This window comes from Cephus cinctus, unplaced genomic scaffold (genome assembly GCF_000341935.2).
Source record: "Cephus cinctus unplaced genomic scaffold, Ccin1 Ccin1_scaffold0230, whole genome shotgun sequence".
NCBI classification, from domain to species: Eukaryota; Metazoa; Arthropoda; class Insecta; order Hymenoptera; family Cephidae; genus Cephus; species Cephus cinctus.
Window position 1 is genome coordinate 825,308 of NW_014332946.1, and position 25,333 is coordinate 850,640.

The 25,333-nt window shown below is 44.0% G+C and overlaps 1 protein-coding gene across 10 annotated transcripts in view; it reads left to right on the forward strand.

Moving 5' to 3' along the window:
- Nucleotides 1-25,333, forward strand: part of LOC107265606 (protein rhomboid) — a 189,523-nt gene that overhangs the window by 113,621 nt on the left and 50,569 nt on the right. For all 10 annotated transcript variants that reach the window (XM_025082884.1, XM_025082879.1, XM_025082882.1 and 7 more), the window contains one exon: nucleotides 15,009-15,121. In XM_025082884.1, coding sequence (XP_024938652.1) covers nucleotides 15,009-15,121 — 113 coding nt within the window. The remainder of the gene's footprint in view (nucleotides 1-15,008; nucleotides 15,122-25,333) is intronic.

Sequence of the window (25,333 nt, forward strand, 5' to 3'; positions counted from 1 at the left end):
TATGATTGATTTTCACGGCGTCTATATCAATGCCTGTAATATATATATATATATATATATATATATATATATACTGCCACTTCGGGTATCTCACTTCCACTTCATTTTCGGAATATCACTTCCGATCTGAGTTGGGTAATACAGACTCGCGTGTCCTTAGGCCACGATAGGGGACGATCAAGTTGATCTCGTTGGGTCTCAGGAACTTGCGTTAAGTTAGCTGTGCTTTTTTTTCCTGACGTAAATAATCTCTTCGTCATTCGGTCAAGAACTCGGCAACACTCGGCTTCCCTCGGGTGATTAAACGCGAGAGAATCGGCCGTGTCTACTTATTCCCCCGCGTAAAATTGCCGCTCGAAGAATTTTCATCCTCGCTGAGAATTCGTGGGAAAATCTTAGGACTCGCCTTAACGAGGGACAGAGAGAGAGAATCCTTGACTGAATTACTTACTTTCTCAACACAGTGTCCGCCCCCCAGGGGCCACCCGGTTCCCGTCAACGGGTCCCATCATCCTCATTCTCTATTTTCCGAGGCGAGAGGTGCCCCGTTTTTAACTGCCCTATAAAACTTCCATAGTTTATGGTTTTAACTTTTAACGGGAAAAGTTACTGCGAGATTTTCAGTGGGCGTAAAAGCTCTGATATTCCATACGTGTCCTATTAAAGTCGCAAGTTCACGGCTGTCCCGGTAGGTGCTGCCAAGGTATTAAACGGTCGACTAAGTCGGGCGAGCAAATCCAGAGATCAGGCAGGGTTCGGGAGATGATCCAAATATTCCAAGGTCTGCCGAAAGGGATACAGGACCCTGCGGTATCAAATACATTGGCACCTACCCTAACCAGCTAATAATTCCCAACAAACGGGTAGGACAAGGACCCTGAAAAACCTGTGGATAGACCTTTAACGAGGGAACAAAAAACATTGGTCCTGCGACCCCGTGACTCCTGATGTCTCAAATGGATCCTGGGTACAGTCCTCTAGAAAAAGTTTTCCCCATAGGAATTCTGTATTGGATCTGGAGGGGGACAGGTCCAAGAAGATAAAAGACCAAGAAGCCCCTGCCAACTCCCAGTAATTATTCCTAGGAGGATCATCGAAAGTATTAAAACCCAGTGGGGAAGACCCGAGAGCGATCAAGAAAATCCCACAGGACCCTGGTTCCAGATTCAGATCTCGTAATCCTCCGATTTCCAAGAAATTTATCTCCAAGGTCCTGTCGACATATTAAGGACCCCACAGTCAGCCTGTAGCAGCTCCAGGAACATTGTGGTCGCCCACTGTGGCTTCTGGGCGCAGTCTGAACTGCTGATGCCAGGAGGCGGCTCGCGTCTGATGTTAATCAAAGGTCGTGGCGAGTGCGCAAATCCGCACTGGAGTCCGACGAGCGTTCCCAGCGGAGCTCGAGAAAGAGGATGGGAGGGATGGAGGGCCGGGTAAAAGTCTTAAGGAGAGCCCGGAGTTCTTAGCCACGGCGATGGTGTTGGTGAGGTTTACGGAGTCCAGGTCCGGGGCGAGGGGGGCACCGCAATCATTATTAACTCGATCATCCACCGCTGCGAGACAAAGCCGCCAGAACGCGAATAGAGCCGGTCTGGTGAGTGGCGTCGGTTCCTGAGGGGCGTCCAGGGGAAGTAGGTATGGAACGAAACGGAACGGAACCTGGGTTAGGTTGGACGAGTACGCGTAAGGCCCTTGCCGAGGGAGAGAGAGCAAGACCAAGAAGCGTTAGCGCCGCAGGATAATTATTGCCGGAGCGTTCGAGTGAAGAGACGGCGAAGAGTGAAGCAGGTGTTCGCTTCCTTCCTCCGGTCCCTGGTCCTAGCCTCTTGCTCCCTCTTGGATCCTCTCCTTCGCTTGACTCTTCGTACCGCAGCGGTTCACCAAAGTTAGGACTCCCATTAGTTCCCTCGGTCTCTTGTTATTGATATATCTTTGGTATTACAGTAAACGTTACACGGATGTCCATCATTTTCGAAATAAGTTCAAGGGAATCCTTTGTGCATGCCGACCTGCCTTATAAAGCCACTTTGAGATACTTTTATTCTTCTGGTATTTACAACCACTTTTATTGAAATTATTATTCGAACTCTGTCCGATATTTTTTTTTCTCGCTTATGAAAAAGATAAACAAAACGCACAAGCGTAACCATCACTACGAACCATTAAACATGGTTAACGTTTTGACAGGCATCTTGTACAGCCGAACCAATCAGGTTTCAATGCTTAGGTAATTTTTCTTTGGTTACCCACACCGAAACGCGTAGCCCAGTCATACTTTTCCTCGTATACGTGTAACGAATAAACGTCATATCCAGAACAAGCAAAGTGGTCCGGCAATCATTTTACCGACTGTATCTTTTTGATCCTTCCTCTTTTTCTACAGTAACGATATTTTTCAGGCACAGTACTATTGTTATTATATCGCACGGGTACTAACGATATGTACGACTGTATCAGCTATGTCTCGTGACTTACTCGATCTCTACTATAAACGATCGGTAACGCCTATAGTGCTCAGTCGGTAAGGTAGAACCGCGATACCCGAAGCAAACATCTTGATCTATTAGCTCAAATATACCTCAGCGTACATTGCTCTTGGCATCGTCATTTCCTTACCTCAGCAGCCTCGCGACGTCCGCCACCGAGGAGTGCTCTTCGTAAATAAAGGTGAGACTCACAGGCGCCCCGACGCTACTCGTCAAGGGACGTCTGGTGTCCCGCGCGTGTCCGCAAATGAGGCGCCTGCTCCCCCCCTGTAACTCGCTACTCCGCTTCCTCCTCTTTTCTTCCTGTCTCTTTGCGGCACTGTCGACTTCGCTGGCTACCTCAGCCGCGTCTCCACCGCTCTTCTTTACCGACCGGTACCCGTACCTACGTGCCGGCCCAGTCCTGCTTCATTTTCTACCACCACTGGGTTATTGCCCATTCTCGCGTACTCTATCCCCCTCTCTCTCTCTCGCTCCTCTCTTCATACGCCTCATTCTCTCCCACAAATCCACTCTGTTCTCTCCTCGTTTAACTCTAAGCCCCGTTTCTCGCGCATCCGTCGCGAGTAAAGGCAGACAAAAAAAGAGTGTCGTCAGCCGCACATCCTAAATTATATCTGGCAGATATTCCCTCGCGACGCCCGACGTCGACTAGGGGAACCGTCGGCGTCGTCCTATCGTAATTACGTACGAGCCCGACGTATCGCCGGACCGACTTAGCATTATAAACAAAGTTCCGTAAGTTGAATAACAGGGAGACACGTGTTTTTCAAACTCTAACCAAACTCCCAGGAATTACGTAATTAATACAATCCGAACGGAATCGAACACTGACACGTCGTATATTCAAAATTCAATCATTTCGTATTCGTTTTTAATACCTAAAGCTCCGTTCACACTCTGCTCGTGTCTCACTGTGTTCCTTGTGTCGGTCCAGTTGATAAATATCGATTCGCACTGGATTCCAGGGGAAAAAGATATTAAGGCCACCGCCTACTGCTCTTTTCACTCCGTGTATCCCTAAATCCCGTGACAAATCCTGATCCCCATTCTCAACCACCTGTGGGGCTGTTTACCTCATCGGCGCGAACGAAGATACGCGAAGGAAGCCGAAGTGGAAAAAGAAGGACGCTCTCGGAAAGAAAATTACGTCAGATCGAAGGGACTGGAAGATGGAGAAAAGTATAAATAGAAATGCAAAGAGAACTTTCGTTGCTCAACGTGTATCCGATTACAGGGTGATTGATGTGGAACGAAATGTGAATAAGGGCCGAATCGAGTGTGTCTATCGTGCCCGAAAGTAAATATCGTACGTAATCTTTCTGCGTATAAATGCTGCATGTGTAAATTAACCCAGTTTCGTGACGTCCTATACGTCATCGCAAGTATTTGACATATCCCAACGTCAAACTGTTTACGTACAGCTGGCTGTATTTAACGCGTCTACCCTTTGGTGGAGGGTTGGTACCGGCTGTGTGAAACTTTAAGGATGTCCTTTTGCTGCAAAAGGAATATAGATACGCGTATGTATAAATTAACTGTTGGTTACGTGATATCAGGATTATCCCTCGAGTGCAGTCTGACTCGTAAGTGACTGTATCTACTACGGAAACCGTGTTGACGGTTATACGAATGATTTTATTGGTTAAATCGATTAATTGCGTGAAATACGAAAATATTTTCTTTCTTGAACAATCCGATTTCTCTTGATCTGACTTTTTTGCCAATTGATTATCAGGGTCGTTCCTGTCAATCCTGAATGACTGGCACTGTCAACCGCGAGCGAATGCCAGTGCCAAGGGTGACTCTCTTTGTCTCGGCTTGAAAGCTGACGGCGATTTGTGGCGACTTGGAGAACCTTTCAACCCTAGCCCCTTTCATTCGAGATTCCTAGGAGCTTGTCTTGCGACGGAGCTTAATACGGTGACGTAACAGACTTCGGCGCGGTGCCATATCACTTTGGGAGGAGCATTCTTCAGGTAATTTAATCGATTTGGTTCAGGCTTTTTTTTTTATACGAGGAAGATCGACAAGCACTGGGAGTCAAAATATAAAGTTCAAGGGTTGTACTACTTCGATGATTCCTGTAGCGTGTGATTACCCATCGTTTTCGAGAAATTTTGATTATGCTTATCGTCTTATCAGTTTACCAAAATAGGTGGGGTACAGGTCTGGTTCATCTTGAAATCATAAAGTACTGCTAATCAAAGCTGAATTCGTTGACGTAACAGACTTTGGGGTGGTACGATATGACTTTGAGAAAAGCATTGTTCAGGAAATTTAATCGATTTTGATCGACAAGCACTGGGAGTCAAAATATAAAGTTCAAAGGTTGTACTACTTCAATGATGCCTATAGCTCGTGATTATCTATCGTTTTCAAGAAATCTTGATTATGCTTATCGTCTCATCAGTTTACCAAAATAGGTGGGGTACAGGTCTGGTACATCTTGAAATCATAAAGTACTGCTAATCAAAGCCGGGTTATTCTTTCTATGTTTCGCATGCTCTCCGTATTCCACAAAGGACGTTGAGAGTTTGGTATTCGAGAGAGAGACAGACAGAGAGCATATAAGAAGGAAAGAAAGATAGAAATAGAAGTGAAGGAGATGTTGGTTCACTGAGGGGTCAGAGAATTCCTGTTATAGGTAGCTACCTAGGTAGGTGGGTAGGTACAATAACCCGGCGTGCTCTGTTATGCAAATCCAAGCGTGTTACGTACAGCGATGCTTGAACCACTTCCGGTACGAGTGTACGCATATAAATTTAATGCCGATCCTCATCGGCGTTCTCCAGGTGCGTCGATTACGTATTTCCTTGAAAATTGGCAATACGATATATGCGTATACGCAATAGGACGGAATTGAAGGAAAGATAAGCATGAAAAATTTTTCAGCTGATATCGATACTACTCTTATATATTAAATTTTTTGGATTTAAAAAAAAAATATTTTTATTGTAACTCAAAATTTTTTTTTTTTTTTTCGTATACTACATTTGTTCAGGGTATCCTAATTAGTCTTGATTACGACAGTAAAACGACCACGAGACACCTTGGCACTATAAGTCTAACGCGATTCTAATTAATTACCGTGGCCACCCGCAAACAGCATCCCCGGGGAATCCGTTAGAGCGATGAGTTAGAATATATAGATTAGATAGTCGAGATAACCAGGTATAATATCTGTGATATAATTTAAGATCAGCAAGGATAAGAGCATCCCTCACGAGATAAAAGGACGCGGCAGAAGAGTGAAGTATGTCGCGACAGATTACGAGCGGCCGTCTGTCGGACGATCTACATAAAATTTACATAAGGAGGTTGATAGCTGGCTGCATCCCGAGGGAGTGTGTAATATCTCACGGTAATAAGGAAAATACGACCAGGCGTCGCGACGCCGAAGTTTATTTTACATTATAGAAGAAAATCGACCTTCTTATTTCTAATATAAATAATATCATTTTTTCTATCCCTCCTTACACCTGACCAATCCCATATATCGAAGCCACAGCTGATATCAGTCTTATCTGAAAATGCGTCGCGACGCCAAAAGCTTCTTTCGAGACTGTAAAATTTCTCCAGCAATTTCCTAATGATCAACGTCTAAGATCGTGTTTTACTTTTTTCCCGTGTCGTTTTTTTGGGGGATTTTTTTTTTTTCTTTTATAAAAGGTGTTACAGGACGCTGACGACGGATGTCAGGATTCTAGTTAGCTACACCGAGAGCATCGCAACTTTTTTCAATACTGACAATTTCCTTCGCAACGTCGGACAAGTTGTCAGGGGAAATTGCGTTTGGTATCCCTGCCGCCTCTGTTGACAGCCGTTAAAGGAAGACTTCTCTTCAGAATCGAAGAGGCTAGGACGGGGGGAGGTTGTGGAGGGTAGGGGATATATCTAATCCGATGAGAAGGAAAGAGTGAATAAAAAAAACATGAAAAGTGAGGAAACGCGTGAGAAAAGAAAATGGACGGCTCGATTCGTGATATCGAAAAATACGGTAGATTTTCAAAATTTACTTAATGGGGAGATGCGTAAGGTGAACGAAATACCAATCGCATTCTGAGAAAGGCCGTGGAGCTTCCCCCTCTATCATACCCCAGACCACTGAAAATGCCCAGATGTTCCTCACCCGCGGGCTTCTAGAAGGTTCGAGAAAGTAAGATGTGAGGGGCTCGCACTGTAGAACCTTTCGAATTACAGGGTAGCTGGGTGGAAGGGGGGAGCGGGCTTCGCGAAAATTGTACAGCTTCTTCAGATTCCCCGTCGGGATATAACGACGTCACGCGACGCCGCACGTGCGTGGCCTACAAGTTTGGTTATTTTATTTTTTTACTTTTTATAACGACCAAACAAAACTTTAACATTTTATTCCAAGCTTTTTCGACTAAGGGAGAATTTATATACATATTTTTATATGCGGTTTAAGTATGTACGTGGTGGCTTTTTTTTCCAAGATTTTGAGAATATCCATATTTAAACTTTACACTGTGTTAAATGTAGTACAGACTCGATCATTGTATGTGATTTGTAGTTAATAGCGTGTAAAATATGTCTGATAAGTATCAAGCTGTTACTACTTGAAATTTCTATAGTTACTTGCATTAGGATTCACTTCGAATTTCGGCTTCGTAGTCGGTACCAGCTCGCAGCTGTTTCTTAAGCTATCTAGAGGCTAGATAGCCTCTACCATAGATATGGGAGTTGAGGTGGAACAGTCTAAACTCCTTAACTCGTCCCTTTAAACCAGATCGAGAGCGTTCCTCAGCGAATCGGTACGTAACTTCTGGAAATCCTCTACGGCCTTCCCCAGGGCATCGTGCTAGATCAATTTCGAATAATCAAAAATCAAAATTACACTCCTTCCCTGAGGTCCTACGACAGTACATACAAAGTGGCACTTTTAATACTTACCCCGAGTCCGAGACACTCTAACTCAATGCTTTTCAAAAAGGGAAAAAAAATCGTACGAGCATTCCCGTGTTAAAGATATAAGGAAAAAAATGATCTTACCTTAACGAAAAAGCTTCAACAAGCTCTACGAGCTTTTACTACTTTACAAGATCAGCTACGACTGCAGCTTCTTTCGGCTGATAAAGCCTGTTGGAATTTTCGATAAAATAAATTACGAAAAAAATTTTCACATTTTTACAAAAAAACTTTTAGTATTTAATAAGTAATCAAAGAGTTACAAAATTTTCAAAAATCCCATTTCCATTTTTTTGTTGTTGTTAAACACTACTTTCACAATTTTCTTAAGCAGTTTGCAATGGTTTCAAAGGCTTGTGTATAACCACGAACATTCCCCTTTCACCGTCTACTCTCTCAAAGTAATCATCAACTCCCTTAACCAAAGTTTTGACAGTGCTGGCCAACTGTTACACAGTACCCAGTGTCTACCGAGCGTTCCAACGACCAAACGCTGTTATTCAATATTAATTTGAATCTGTATTAATTGAAAATAATGTCAATTCTCTCTATTCATCCGTTACAATACGGCTGGTTAGCCAAAGCTGTTCAGCCACGTAGACGTCCTAAGACGTAGAGGCCTAGTGGCGAATCGATATGCAGAGGAGGGTAGCTGTGAATGGGGTGGTCGCGGTTATCCTCTGACCTAAATCTCACCGACGCTTCGCCTCCGGCCCACATCAGAGATTAAACTCAGCACCTTTCCCTGTACAGTCGGCCTATATATGTATATACGTATCCATATATATATATATATATATATATATATATACATATATATATATACTCTATTCATCCGTTACAATACGGCTGGTTAGCCAAAGCTGTTCAGCCACGTAGACGTCCTAAGACGTAGAGGCCTAGTGGCGAATCGATATGCAGAGGAGGGTAGCTGTGAATGGGGTGGTCGCGGTTATCCTCTGACCTAAATCTCACCGACGCTTCGCCTCCGGCCCACATCAGAGATTAAACTCAGCACCTTTCCCTGTACAGTCGGCCTATATATGTATATACGTATCCATATATATATATATATATATATATATATACCGAACCACACCCGGTACCATCCGGCCCAACCGCAAACCCTCGAACCGCCTACAGAATTACAAGCCTGTTGTTCTCCGCTAAGCCATCAAGAGCCAATTAAACAAACAGCTAAAAACCGAGCATCCCACCCCGCAGTCATTCGGGGGAAGGTAAATGGGGATGATTTTATATTTTGTTAAATTTCGTTAATTCCAGTTTTGAAATGAATAAACGTTTCCTTCTATCGATACGGTCGATCGACGAGAAAAATAAACGCAGCCATCAAACGGCAATTTTACCCGTTCGAGCGTTTTCCTTCGACACGTTTCAAACGTGACGTCACTATTTTTATTGTACGGGACAACCAAGCGTACGTCATTGCGAATCGTTTCTTTTTTTTGTTTTTTCTTCCTGTGCACCATTTTTCACAAACGGGCTAGTTTACCGCACAAAATTATTCTACGGTCCGTGCATACGTGGGATTATGGAAAAAAAAGTGGTAGCATTGTGCATGTGGTACTGCTACGTACGGAATCATTGCACACGTGATTTATACGTGTCGTGTCTTTGCGCAGGGAAATTTCTCAAAAGTGTACTATTCGCATACGGTATTACGCGAATCAAAGAAATTTTAGTTGAAATTTTGTGGCTTTTGAAAATTTTGTTTGTTTATTTTTAACATACGAATTCTAAGTATTGTAAAGATACGATAATGCGGCTTCGTTCGAATTTCGTGATTCTTTGCTTTTTTGAAAAGGGATTACCAGCTTTTTTTGTAAACGACTAAACTGCGATTCGCTTTTAACGACGAGCTGTCACGCTCGGTGGTACTACTGATACATGGACGATTCCCGAGCTGGGAATCATATTGGGGTGAATGATCAAAAAATGCAAGTGAAAAATTTTTTAGAATCATATTTCCAAAATCGTCCTTAAATTCGTTAATTAAGAGGAAATACTGTATTCACTTTTATTTATGTATATTGTTGATTAATTATTTAATTCGTCGAGGAAATAAATCTGTTAATTATTGTAACGTAATTCTTTTTCGTGACCCGACACCGATAGCAAAATATCCGAGAACGAACTATCTTCAAGAACCAACCTACGTTACCGTCGGCCGTCCACCCGTCGTTCGTGCATCCGCAAGCCAGGCGGGCGCCAGCCAATTCTTTTTTCACCGGGAACTGACGAGCCGGTATAAACTGGGAGTTGGGGTGGAACAGGCCCAACTCCACCAAGAACGAGAGCTCTGACGGAACCTATCGGACGAGGCGATAGCTTAACGGATCCTGTCGATTTTTGGGGACGCGTAAAATCGAGAAACGCAACCGTAGGCAAAATCAGCAAACGCAACTGGATGCACGAACGGGAGCGGACGGTTACGGAAATACACGGCCGCTCAGGCTGCTAGGTTCGAGGTAGAGAGGGTCGGAGTAAGAGTCCGGCAAATAGTGCGAGAGACAGAGAGCGACGAACCGAGAACGTATCAGAGCGACTTTTAATTGTCTATCGAGATCCCTTCACCAAGTAGTAAATTGGGAGTCCTCACCGGAGCTGGGGCAGCTAATCCGTGGAGGCCGAGAACTGTATCCAAAGGACACTCTGGTGGACACTGCACTAAGACACAGCACTACACCTCCGGAAGACTCACAGGAATTCATAGAATTGCCTGGATATCGCGCGAGAGCCTTGACATAACTATACGAATCAACCCGAGAGTGTAGTTTCTGATCAGGGTGGCGACCCGAAGGGAACCAGAAATCGAGAACGTTATCTGTATCGGTAACCGGAGCCGCCTTGGGACCGTGATTTGAAAAATCACGTCATATCATATATTTTATTATAAATTTGAATACAAATTTCAAAATATTAAACATCTGCAGACCTGCAGTTTTTTTTTTTCTTGCCGAAAATGCTCTCTGCATGGTTATTTTTTTAGATACAAAAAACGACTCAATGTAATTTCTTTAGGGTTGTTTTAGGTCGCTGAGCTCTGATATAATAATAAATACGGCTCACTGCTATTGTCTTAGTATCGGGTCGTTCCAGATGCTTAACATCACGAAGAAAAAGAAAAATTAATCTGCGTGCTCTTTATTTACCTAATACGAAAAAGTAACTAGAGATGTATACTGAAAGTAGTGAAGACTCGGTGAACCGAGTAATAAATCGATCTTGATTAATAAAATCTGGAGCATTTCGAATTCGATGTACAAAATATTTTTTATATCAAGAAAATCATGTCAGACGCTTTTATTACGTTGAAAATCCACGTTGTCTTTTTCTACGGTCGACTACGGTGTCGCGAATGGTTACCTGAGAATCTAATTATCCGAGTAAAGGGATTCGAACAAGAGAGAAGTAGGAAAGCGAATCAAAAGGAAGTGACGATGAAAAGACGAAGGAATTTCTTATATCGCGAGAAAAAGTGGATTCCAAGTTTATTATTTCGAGAAATCTACATCCCTTTCACGAGTAAGATTTTCTCTTGAATTAATAGTAAAACGCTAGCTATACAGTTACGGTGCGCCCAAGACGGAGGAAAGCGTACGGCTGTAGGAAGTAACAGTAAAGGGCTACGAAGGGATGCTTATAGCTTCTTCGTCAAAGGGGCTTCTTGGTAAGCGAGCACCCTTAGGAACGATAATAATTACTGAGGAGTTTAAATCCTCTTGGCGGAAGTGCAATTTTTTCATTCAATTAAATCCCCACGTCGCGAACGAGCGGTAGGTTGTTGTAAGCATAGCGGAAATCTTCCTCAATGAATAGGAAGCGTCGGCAGTGGATTTTCTCTTGGAAATTGTAAACTCGGAAGTTCTTTTTTAAGAATTATTGGAAAAGTACTAAGTACCGACGTTAAACTCAATTATTATACCGGCTGGCTCGCCAGATTTCTACGTACCTATCCGACCCTCTGTATACCTCACGGCCTATACTCCATTCATATTAACTGGCAATTCGTAATTAAACGGCCGAGCGAACTACACGCCAACCAGCATCCGGCGCTACTGACGCCATGAAGTTCCATTGGTGTCCTACCATAGACTGCATTGAAATTACAATTTCTAACAGCATAAACAGTTCCCCATGCCGACCATGTGGTTCGGTCTACTTATTCATGGGAACTGCGTAAACGCAAACGTGATCCTAGCAATGGCGTGGGTTATTTAAGAATTTAATAAAATCTCAAGGCCATTCAATCCCTATAGGGATACTACAGTATACAGTGGGTTCGCCTTATTTTATACGTATAAAAAATTCAATAAATAAATTACTCGACTTTTTTTTTTCGGTAACATTAAAATATACCGATATTATGCCCCAATAGATATTTCAAAAAAGTGTACATATTTTTTTCATAAAAACAAAAATTTTTAATTTTACAAAAAAAAGATCAACATCGATCAGACAAAAATATTTGCTATAACGCTAATGAACTTTTCGTTGGGAAATTAGTTAAATAGATATTTTTCACATATAAATTTTTTTACGTAAAATAATCATATCCAACTTCGCTACGATCTTTCGAATAGGAAAAACAAAATTTATGATACCTAAACCCAGTGAAAATTATTACGTTCATCGTTAATGCGTGCTATGATTATACGTTGCGATACCTTTTACGAACGTTTACATTATTATATTCATTTGCTTTTACCGTACCATCAACGGGTCATTTAACCCTTTTATATCCAAAAATACGTATATAAAAAAATCGTCGGTATGTTTAACGCTAAATACCGACTGTCCGTCTACCTGAAATGAGACGCAAAAAGGGCAATTATGGAAATGACCCCGTGACAGCTAAATTCCATATAATATCAGTATATACCGGGTGTGCTCGGTAACCCAGTAAAATTCGCTTAAATACTTCGGAGTAAAGAGTGCTGGAAAATTTTCGCAATTCAAACAAGATGCCTTACAGCAGAGGGTCTCAGTCAGCCAATCTGTGCACAGGGGTAGGAATTAAGAGAGAAGAAAGTAAATAAATCCATGCACACGTAAAGTAGCAAGAGAGAGAGAGAGAGAGAGAGAGAGAGAGAGAGAGAGAGAGAGAGAGAGAGAGAGAGAGAGAGAGATACAGACTAAGCGTCCTAGCAGTTGGCCATTTCGCTTTAACTGTTTCCAGGGCACTTTAATTCGCTTTATCGTTAGAATAGCGTGGCTGCCTCGTAAAGGATCCGTCCGCGCTATTCCGGTTGGTAACCGTGGCTCTATTATTGCAGAAACCGAGGAAATCTAAACGGCGAGTCAGCCCTCGTAAACATTCCGAACGGACAGGAGTTTAATTCGATTAGGGTGCGATCATTGGTTTGAGCCCGGTTTGCTGCTGGACTCGACATAGTGAATTTTCCTGGACGCATTATCGAGGCTTGCGATTCAAATGAGGTAGACCGACGTTCGCGCATACCTATACGCACTACGAATTACCATCGGCATGCCACTCTGCCCGTTTAATGGCACGGATTAAATTATGCCGTGTTTGCTGAACGGGGCTTACGTGCCTACGGCAACTACATACCCTTGTGTATCCAGAGTGCCTAGACAACCTGGATAACCTGGAGTACCTACGGCACCTATAGTAGCCCGTTTTGCACGTGCTATTAAAAAGCCTAAAAATGTACAGTTTGTGGGATAATGTGTAAAAGTGAAAAAAAGTCACTGATACAACTATTCGGTAAATAAATTTCATGGGATAAGAAATTTTAGTTTTTAAAAAATATTCATTTTTTATTAATTACTTGGGTTTCTTAATTTAGATAAATAATATATTTATTCGAAAATAGATTTAGTCTGTATTTGTTGGGTCCGTAGAGAAACTTAGGACTCGATTGTAAAGTCATTTTGAAAATTGACTCTCCAGAATGGTTTTAGCAGTGATTTTTTAAATTTCCATTTATTAGTCAATTTCATCCGTTTTACGAACACTCTGTCAAATTATTCGTATGATGCAACTTGTAGGTTGGATAGTCGTATTAATCAAATCGTTCGTTTTTACGCATACCTGATTTAATTGCACGTCCCATGCACCCTTAATATACACATATAGGAGTAGATTTGCAGTAAATTGCTAGGAATTTTTAAAAGCGCCTAATTAATAATCAAAATTTCTCATGCACGGTGTAATTTGATCTCGAGGAGCAACCTATGTAGATTTTATGAATATTTGGAAATATCCTGCAATTTAATTCAGATATTATTGTCACTTAAAATCAATTTAAAAAAATCCTTGTCTGTACCAATAAAAAATATAAATAAGATGGACTTGATTTTATAATAGAAAAAAATTCCGCGTATACAGTCGATAAGGAAGCTAATTCCTTGAAAGGATACAGAATCCCCATGAGATCGCCAGACAATGGTCGCTCAATATATCCTCAGGAGATGCAGCCTGGCCTAAGCAGACTTGTTTCGGTAATCCTTGCACATCCCCTTCCTGAATCCTTGTAAGTCTCAAAACCTCTGGATTTCGCGAGGAAAGTCTAGGACTCCTTGTCACCGCTTGTTAGATGCTTATAAACTGAAAATTCCATTCCGCAGGCTATTCAGGCTTCTAAGCCTGAGCCAATAGGACGCATAGGAGGTGACCGGAAGGATGGCACTGAGTATTCCAATACGAAGCGTCGCAGCATTGCAGATAAAGTTGGCAAACGACCTAGATTAATAGGACACAGGGTATAGCGGCTGGTTCGGCCAGGCTTTTTTATTCGAACGATACTATCGATTTGCTTTCCTCCATCTACGACCCTCTCGCCCCTCGTAAATCCCGCAGAAGATTTACTTACGCGAATTGGCTGTGCTCACTTCATTGCCAATAAACCGTAGGAGGAAAACAAGCGATCGTTAAGGACTGGAACTGCATGTCCCCGGTCTCTACCGGCCCCGGCCGGGCCAGGACACGCTACCCAGGTCGCTCCTACCCTCCAGAGGAATCCTAAGGGACTGACGAAGGAAGGTTAAAAGGAAGAAGAAAAGAAGTCAGAAGTCCAAGTATTCGATAATGCCTGACGAGGAGCAAGGGAGTAAAATTAAATTGTCTTCCGGTATCCGGGTACGGGTCCAGCTGATCCGGGAAGGGCCTGGTCCAGGTCGGAAGAGAACGTTTACTCGCATACTATACGTATACAGCATACACCACCTCGCCGATTTCTTTTTGGCAATCAAACAAGCAAGACGCAGCGTCCCAATTGCAGTTACGTAAACCATCCCCCAGGATCCGCCGATAACCGCAGAGACTCGAAACTTTCCCCGGGGAGGATCCCACGGGAAGTTTGAACTTACTTCCGGAGTTTGAGCGGTCTTGTGGATTTGCCTAACCGCGTTAGCGAAACCTGATCCAAATATCGTTCGCAAGAAGTGCCAGCCCCTCCGGTTTTAAAACTTGTATACCACCGATAAGTCTATAGTCTTTCGGATCGACGCCAGCGGCGAATCCAGACGCCGTTAACGGCCCCCATCAATTTTCACCGGAAGTCCCGACAGCCGCCATTGAAATTCATCGTCTCTCTTATTTTTTTCTAGATGAGCGGAAAGCGCACTAGGAGCTTCAAATGCGCCGTTCACCACCGGGACCGGGAGGTCTGCTCGGAGAACGACTTTCACCTGCTGCTCCACGAGCCCCCGTTATTTCGCAGGTACGTAAAACGGCCTTTGGTATCTGGGTATATACCGTGGGGATCGTTAGTATAGCTATATGTACCTACCAAGTAGAAAAGCGACTCGTTAAGCCGGGCGGACTATATTCAGGGAGGTATTAACGTCTCTTGACTCCCCATCTCGTACAACGTCCTCAGGATTCACCACACGAAATTTACTCCTCTTATCCCGCCTCGGGTACACGTCCTAGCCGGAGTCCTTCGAGTCCTGCGACGTCGCGCGTCCCACGGGGATTCAACGTAATCGTAGCTAAGAAGTTGGTGAGAACGTATCCCACGAGAGTCGTCTCCAATTAGCCGGAAGCCAGGGATGCGTGAGTGGATGAGCTCGGTAGGGTATACTAGACGGGTACCGGTGCTGGTACACGCACCTGGATCTATGTGGGGTGCCTGACGGAAGGGGATGATAATGTCACGATAGCCCAGTTACGACCCTTATTTTCTAAGGAACTAATTGCCGACGTAGTAGACTGGCTAAGTAGCTAGATAGCCGAGTCCCGAGAAGGGGTTGTCATCCTGACGTCTTAAGTCAGCCTGGAGAACGTGGTTGGAATTGTATAAGGGTAGGACAAACGGGAAGGGGTCGTAGTCGCCAGGATCTACCTGATTACGATGTTTGGTATATGATCAAATTAACTTGGATACTCGTAGGGTGTTTATTTTATACATCCTTCGTTCTTGTTCTTCGTGCGCATGCGCGCACGCTTGCCATTTTTTATGGGGGTTGTATTTTTAAAGCAAACGCAGCTAGGAAAAAGATAGGCTTGTGCTCTTTAGTATTCGTGCTGAATATCCGTACAGAGAGTGAATGAGAGAGAGAGAGAGAGAGAGAAAGAGAGTCGTTCATACCCTGTTTCTCTATTCTGGATTTTACATCATGGACCACTGGCCAAGTTGCATGGAAGCAACCATGAACCGGAAGTAGCATACTCGTACCCCACGCCAGTCAGCCACTTGGTCCAGCCCCGCGCGAGTGGCCCAAATAACGTAAAACCTTGGAAAAACTTCTCTTGGACCAGGTGAACTTCTATCAGCCAATAAAAAAAATAAGCAGGATCGCCAATCCACAGATAAAAAATTTCGGGGTCTTCAGGTAGTTTATAAGTTTCTGATCGATCATTCAGAGCAAAGGTGACTCCTCTCAGTCTCCATTCTTCGATTCCTGGTATCGCCGGGATCTCGTCCCTTTAAAGACCCAACTTCACCTCGCCGGCACGAGGATATGGTTGCTCGAAGTTGGTCCTGCCCGCTGTAGCCGTTTATAAATAATTCATCGTAGCCGGACGAAGGTATATAGAATATCCAATGGCGATTCCAGGGGTGGTTCAGGACCGAGTGACTGTACGCGGGACCCCTCGACTCTATTTTTTTTCTCTTAATTCAAAATCTCAGCTCGCTACGAAATTCCTGTGCACACAAGATAAGAGCCGCACCTGGCCTCTTTGCAAATAAAATATCGTGTCGTGTCAACTTTGCGCGACTTGGCCGGGTCCTTCCCCGGCCCCCCGGTCGTGCCTGGTGAAAATATGACGGAACGATATTCCAGGCAGGTACGCGACGGCAGCGCATGCCTCGCATTCGCTATGGAACATCCCTTACACCAGGGGCAAAACTACCCCCCGACGATTCCGCGCCAGCTTCCTTCCGCTTTATACCAACAAGCTCGGCTCGTCCCGCGTCCCACCTCGATTTCTCATGCTTCTTCCCATCCGCCATGCTGGATAAGTAGATGGGTTGGTAACTATGAATACACCTAGGCACTCCTATGGTTGGCTGCCTGTCTAGTTGCTGCCTAGTTCCTTAGCTGTCTAGATCCCAGGATCCTGAGACGCCTGGATTCCTACGTGCCAGAGACGGTTCACTCTTCCTCGACGTACGCGCGCGTACCTACTAGCTATATACCGGGTGTACCTAGTTTTATCTACTACGTAAATTCTCAAAGTAACTCGAGAAGTAAATGTCTCCCGGCGCCTCGTGCACCTGGGGGACCGGTTGACACCTCGGAACAAGTACGTCCCTTACATTTTTAGGAGGAACGTCGCCGGGTAACGGTGTCGTAACCGGAGCTGCGCGACGCCCCGATGATTCCAGCCCTGGATTACGAAGCGGCCGTAAATTTTACGACGCCGACGCCTCCACGTGCCGTCAGAGACTCGTGATGGATGCCTCGTGAGAGGATCGATCGGATTGGCATTGAAGATTCTGCTGAGAAAAATATATATATACAGTGATAGAAAAAAAAAAAAAAAAAAAAAAAAAAAAAAAAAAAAAAAAAAAAAAAAGAAAAACAGGATCATCTTCATATCTCGTACCAGGATATTTCAGTACCTCGTATTATCCCTTACGACTGGTAGCAGAAAAGCGTCGCGACGCCCAGTGGATTCGCTACAGTAAAATAAGCGAGATTGACTTGAAATTATTTGGTAATTTTGAGACCCGTCAAAGGGTCAAAAAAAGTATTTGATCGACAGCCTTTTATTTTATTTTTTTTTATTTTTTTTTTTATTTTACAAGGGTATACAACTGATCTGACAAGTCAGCGGTGTTACGGAGTAGAGAATGAATTTGACTTTTTTTTTTGTTTTTGTGTTGGCGAAATTGATTTTCTTCACGTAAATTGAAAAGCAGAAGTCAGGAGGGAGACAAATGAGTGTTCTCTAATTCGTATTTCGCTTCGGCATGCGGAATGGTTGGTATATGCTTACGACCCTTAAATAGGAACCTGGGTATAGCAGCGGCATAAATACCTACAATGTGATTCTTTGGACTCGACTGGTTTCATTGTAGCCTCAAGGCAAGGCCGCATCAAAAGCCAGCGAGACATCAAAGCCCTAAGAAATCGCGTTCGCGTGAGACTAAACATTGCTGCTGCAAATTGGAATGCCGAATGCCTCTAGTTTTTCTACCGCGGTGACCCGTTCCCTTTTAATTTACCATGTTTTCATCCTGCTCCTCTCCCTACCACCTACTCGTTACCATACACAGAAACGCACGTTCTAATAAAATCGTCCTCAGCTTTCCTTTCATTTCTTAAACGAACGCTAAAGCGAAATTGTATTCAACCCGTTCGCCAAGCGATACAACAAAAGTGGAGAATGGACGCTCGTTAAAATTTAACGGGACTCTTGATATTTTGTAATTTTAAATAAGACCTTTTTTTTTTTTTTTGTATTAAATAACGATCAAAGCATACGCGACAGAGAATATGGATTTGCGTGGTTATATCCTATTTTTGGTAAATTTTGATAAAATTATGTAAGATGAAATATTTTTGTTTATCAAAATTTTTTTTACATGTCATCTTTTTTACGTTTATAGGACCTGTGGACGCATTTTAATTTATGCTTCTCGAATTCAAGGAATATATCTTTTATACGGCCTTTTTTTTCTTTATGTCATCTCTGACCTGTCAGGTGATGAAGTTAATTGTAGGTATAAAGGGCCGAGGTGAACCGACTTGACCTTTTGGATTGTTAAACACACTAAGGGTCTCGTAGTGGGCCACCTGGTCAATAGGGCAATGCAAAGTCTTTGGGAATCTTAACGAGTGAATCCTCGAATAATGGACACCCAAAAATTCGCTTTCTGATTTCTATCGGTTGCCTTAAAAAATTGATGAGGCATAAAATAATATCACAGAGACACACTAGAAGATACGAGACAACCACTTTTGACACCATCGACGTAATCCACGAGACGAGATGCAGCAGAATGCAGACGAGAAGAAATTTGTGGAGAAAGAAAAAAGAAAAATTGAGAAACTGTGCAGTTCGTAAAGAAAAAAGATATGAACCTCGATGAAAATTTCAACGAAGGAATCTCCTCGCAGCATCCAACGAATTGTCTCGTGAAAAAGTAGAATTACAAATTACCAAAAAAGAAAAAAATTTCCGAAAACCACAAAACCAAACGATATCACAAACAGAATCACTGAAATATCCGAAACACTCTCTCCATTGAATTCAAAGAAAATTAAGTCACTAGAGAATTAAAAAGAAAAAATTTCACACAGCACGCACAACTTCGATAAATCCCTCAAACGAATTATTGACAAAAAAAAAAAAAGAAAAACCTATCAATACCTCGTCAATAAATATAGTACAACATAGTCAAAGTATCGAATACATAAACAAGAGAACGAGCGTACCGCACTCTACGGCAGCTCGCGGCGGAATGCCGACTCTCCTTTGAAGTCCTTGACGCTGCCACCAGGGAGGTTGAGCTCCGATTGGTCGGTCTATACCCCCACGTAGTGTTGCCCCTAGAACGAGCCAATGGCAGCTCGCGGATTCTCCCCACCATTCGAGGCGCGTGTACACCCACGCCTGATGGCTCGTGGCACTCGCGTTTGAGACTTGAGCAAGTCAGTCAGTCACTCAGTAAGCCCGTGGCGCCCTACGACAAGGGACCTACGAGTGGCGGTTGGCAAACGCGAACGTATTCGAACGTTGCCTTAAATTACGTTACGTTACGCGTTGGGTTCCTTAACGTTCCTATCAAATAATAATTCTATATTCCCTCCTACAAGGTCCCCCTCCACCCTCCCACCACACTGCTCATCATTGTCTCGCTCATCCTTCCATTCCATTTTTTCTTCGTAAGCTTTCGAGAGACAGGCGCGACTGTTCGGTCGCGTCTTCAGTTTTTCGCGGTGCGCGTACCAAAGAAATCATTCAAAGTGAGTGCGACTAAGGTCGTCGTGATACCACAGAAAACAATGTGCGTGACAACGCCACTTAGTGCTACAAAAATATTAAAGGATACACAGGCACCACCAAGGACTATAACCAGCAGTGCACAAGTGCAAGGATTACCACCTGGGAATGGAGATCCCAACAGGCCGCAGCATACGTCGATCATGTAAATATACTTTTATTTATTGGATACTTATGCGGGTGATCCTGACGCTAGGTTAGTACGTCTGTTAAGGAAACGTGGAATTTTTATTAATGCACGACTCTGACGTTTATCCAGACTTCGCAGCCACCACGTGGCTCTCTGTTGCTTGTTTTTGTCAGGCTGTGTCGAAGCCGGTTAGGATTCTCTTGGCGGCCACCGCGTGCGCGTGTTACTTAATACAGTCAGATTGCTGACAGAATTGCTTGTTGGGAGGGAACAAAAAAAAATTACTGTTTCAAGGTAAAAGTTCGTCCGGTCACTTTAACTTGTTTACTGTAAAATGACAAACGACGTAAATAATGACAGCTGACGAGCGGCGAAAACTTTTGACGGAATTGAATATTTGTATATTTTTTACATTTTTTTTTTCACATAAAACATCGACACAACTAAATGACAGCTGACGAGTTAAAAATTTTTATAAAATTTTATATATGTATATATTTTTATTTATTTTTTTCTTAAGATTTTATTACACTAAACATCACGTTCGCATATTTCAGTCATTGTTGAGTCAGTTCATTTTTACGTATTAAAATTTTGTATCTTCTGACTGTCTATCTGGAATTATAGTTCATGTTCATTGGAATACTCCGTGCAGGAGTATCTACTAAAGTAGCCTGTTGTTTCTGGATATTTATTAAATGCCCGCTGGCTGTTATCGAAGTTTTCCAATTTAATTGTACCGACCCGCGAGCTACCAACTGTTAAGAAAGAAATTGAAAAAAAAAAAATTGCGAAATACGCGCACGCGATGCTCGCTGCTTACGATTCGTAAATTTAATATACCCATCCGCGTATTTACTCACCGGCTTGAAGTTCCTCAAGTATTTTACTTGGCTGCGCGACTCACTTCAGAGCATCCCCATAGAGAGAAAATGCTAAACTTTATTCCAAGTTTGCCCCAAAGTACTTTTCGCCGGCTCGCAGGCATCGCTGCCTGCTTCATTCGCCTCTATCGTTCCTCACCTTTGCGTTATTTATTTTTTTTTCCTTTTCTTTTTTTTTTTAAATACACCTCTTCTCACCCTCGACCCGTTTCACCTCCCTTCTCATGAAAACTTTGGCGCCGTCCTCGACAACAAGCCTCCGCTCCTGATTTCCATGTAAAAATACCTGTAGACACTTTTCCGAAGAGTCTAGGGAACTTATTACCCATCGAAAACTCCAGAAAAAAATCTGGTTTGTTTAAATTTTACAAATTTTTTTATCTCATCGCTTTATCGCAGATACTTATACAGGGCAAATATGGTGAAGAGTAAACAAATATTTATTGGGATGAAATTTCAAAAAAAATTACTCCAAATTTTTTTTCACTCCCCGGATACGTTTTTCGATTTTTTTTTTTTTTTTTTTCCCTATTATCCAGATTCCCTTGTATCTCAATGTCAGATCCAATAACGTTAAATGTTGAATCTCGTAAAGAGTAAAGTTTCCTTGTCGCTGACGTCATTGATCAGCTGTTAATCGAGCTAATAATTTTGCTCGTTACCTTCGTCCATATACGTATATACACTCGCTAAGTCTCCCCTATTTAATTATCTATTCGATAAGCGATACACGGGCTGCCCGTAAAATAGTTAATCCGTTCCAGCAGTAAACAGATTTCAATGTTCCCCATTCTGGTCATACAGAGTGGTGATGCCGTCGAATAACGAAGGTACGATTATACCGAGATCTAGGAACGGGCGTGTATGGGTATTACGAGCCATTAGGAGGGATGCAACATATTTGTAGAACATTCGGATCCGGCGATAAGAGTCGTATCGAGCAGCGTAGATAACAGATATACGGATAAACGGAAGTAGGAGCACACGCGGATTCTGACTACAAATTCGTACCGACGGATCTGCTTATGTATCTTTTTTCGATTGTCCAGTCACTACGTAACACGTGCATCATCCCCCAGCATGGCTGACGAGTGAGATCCCTTGTGTCTGGTTACCTCTTGAAATCGTAAAATCAAAAAACGGAACCGGGCAAAGATTGCCGGACGAGTTCATTGTTAGGTAATGGCCGATTTTCACGGGTAAAAATACATAAGCGTGAAAAAAAATATATACACGGAACCGCCGAGTTTTGAGGTAACGACGGAGTCAAATTGAGTCGGAAACCAGCCGCTGCGACCAGTGGCGCTAGCGGCGGCGCTGGGGTTTCGCCTTTTATTTCGCCTTTATTTTTATTATCTTTGAAAATGCCACGGAGTATACCGGGGTGGTGGCTACGGCGCTATGGTTACGTTCCAATTATGGACTGCCGCTACAAATGCTTGTTTTTTACGTCGGCCGCATTTAGAGGGGTTGGTATATTTTTTTACTCTTGCTAACTGTCAATGTTTCAGTATACAGCCAGGGGTTGTTGGTCGATCGGCGGGGTCGTTGCCGCTGAAGTTTTACGCGTCGACTCGTTCGGGACGTCACTGGAAACTATTTCCTACCCCCGATATATATATATATATATACGTACACGGCAGGGGTGAGCGAGGGTGTCAATTAATTTTTTTTTGACTTGTGTAAAAATTTTGACACGTGTGAAAATTTTGAAAAAAAAGTTAAGAGCCGAGTCGCCGAAGTTAGAACCTATTTAACGCATCGCACTTTGCGCACCCCCTTAATTTTAAGGTCCGCCGATAAGAGGGGTAGTCCAGCATTCGTGCCCCGTTTAATGGTCACGGTCAGGATGCCGTAAGGGACGAGACAGCCTAAGGGGTTGTTATGTACGTCACTGTGGGACAGCAAGGGTTGCTCTTACTGGGTCGTGGGTGTACATAGCTTGGACCTTCGGCCCCTGACGTTCTCTTTTGATGCATGCCCGAGAGGGGGTGGTTCGGTGAATAATTGACGGTTCCTCAGGGGGTGGCGAGTTGCTTCCGGACTACGGGAACCCGAAGGAAGCTCCGCCGAGAGGGTGGGCGTCGGTTCGAAGGGCGTCCCCGGGTCGCGCGACAGGGCTGAAAGTTGGCACCTAACAAGTGACAATTACCGTGGTTAACGAGCGTCGCGACGACGATCCGCGGTAAAACGCGGCTTCGCGCTAAATTGTACTCTACCACTTTTTGAGTACCCACCTACAGCACACCCCCTATAAGGGCGGCTTAAACGTGACTGCCGTCGCTTCAGCGGCAACTTCAGCTTGCTCGCTTTACCCTGGTACGACGTACTTCAGCTCCCATCCGCCAACCCCCTGTGTGTACTTGGTTGATATAACGGGTGACGAGTGCGACACGAAGTCCTTCCGCGGTTCCTCGAGTACGTCCTCCGTTCGCAGATGGCGCTGCCGAATCATTTCTCCGGATCTTTGGGTTTTCTCATGTGTATATTACCGTAGGGGATGAATTTGGAAGGGTTGTCAGGTGTTATCAAACTTGATGAATTTTGCTCTCGTTACTCGTGCGTCCCTTTAAGGGATGATTCGGTATGGGCAATAACCGTGAAAAGGCCCCTTGATTCTGCCATTGTTCGAATAAATGTCGGCGACGTCTGATAGCGCGATTTTCCACGACGCCATGCGTCGGGACGTCTTGCGGAATTCCAACGGGATTTGCCGCCAACTGAAGTGCGCTCCTTCCTCCTTAATCGACCGCGAGGCTCTAATCTCTTGTGTAAATTTCGCAACACGCGCCCGCCGCTCTGCCGCTATTTGACTATACCGATAGTTTCCCAGTGGCTTCGTCATGTACTCCCTAACCTCCCCTCGTTCGCCTTCCATCCATTTCTCCGTCTCTCTGCCTCCGCGCTCACCGACCGAACCCCGGGAGTCTCTCGCGAGGCCAACATCCCCCGTCCTGCCAAATTTAAATTCACCAAGGGAATTTATCGACAGAGCCAATACCGTAGGTTTTGGCGGCGGGGGAAGAGCGAAGCAGGGGAATCGTAGCTATGGAACATATAGGGTGTGTATATATATATATATAGAAGGGTCGCGTACAGTTGTGGGTTGCAGGACGTTGCTCGGGCATTGCCTGTCGAGTGACCTTTTAGCGGTAAACAATAGGGCGGCCCTGGTTGTCTATGACGTATGGCCCAATATTCTTGGTACACGCCGGATCCGTCTATACATCCACGTCTGTGCGCCTCTCGCGCTCTGCTACCTCGTCCGACCACGGCGACGAAATTACACAAGGGGTGGCTATTTAATCCGGCGAATCTGAACGGCGCACTGACAGTGATCGAGATCTTCCACTTGATCTTCGGACTGCGATTTAGTACGGCCACGTGAACTCTGAATCTCATTTTCTATAGGGTGATCCTGCTTAATTTGAAACTGCCTGGTTCAGATTGGTCCGTTAGGTTCGACGTTCGAAATTCATAAAGTATAACCTTTCTTACCAAATTCGATTTTTCAATCGGCTCGATCAACCTCTCATAACTTAGCTGCTCGGGTTCGATAAACCTTCTAGAACATTGTTGCGCAAGATAACTTTGAAACGTACAGACCTCCCACGGTAAAAACTTCTTTTCAAGGCTATCCAAAAAAAAAAAGAAAAACCTTAACGGTTTCCAAACAATCGCGATAAATTTCTCGGTTCGAGCGACGAAAAACGTTTTTTTAATCTAGTCAAAACTTCGTCCAGTATTTACGTAATTGCGTGGGAGAAATTTCGTCAGAGCCAGCGCGACGTCTGGCGTCGTTGTTCCCGACCGCAGAACCCCCCGCCTACCGTCAAAGGGTTGTAACTTAGACACAGGGAAGGGTGGGTTCGGCAAATGCCATTAAACCTCGACTGGCAAAGGTGTCTTTACGAGATGACAAAAATTTCTCGAGGAAAGTCTTGTACCCCGAACTCCCCTCTTGTTAAGAAATTATTAATCGGTCGGTCCTTTGAAAGTCACGGCTCGGGGGGGTCACCAAGTGGGTCACCCTGACTTTCGTGGTTATTAGGTTTGTCGGACGGTCTGATGATTCTGGATGAGAGTCTTTCTTTACCCTTCTTGTGCCTATTCACCCCTTCGTCTTTGCTCCTTTCACCCCTATCCCCCCTCTCGTCCCTATTTAATCTGTTCGTAGATTCGCGGGAGGGGGCGGCGGGGGGTTGAGCCGTACGAGAATATGCGAACAGGGTAGTGTGGTAGCGGCTGGCAGCGGTTGGCGAGCACAGCCGTCCGATGATGTACGAGCGGATGGTAAACCGCGCACACAGACTACCTCCCCCCTGCTCCCCCCTCCTACGTAATCCATACTAATTGCCAGGGGGCGCGAGAAGCAGCCCCTTTGCCTCGTTCGGGCCGCCCTTATAATATAGGCACTCACGAGAGGGCCGTATACATATTCTGGGTTATATTCGATAGCTTG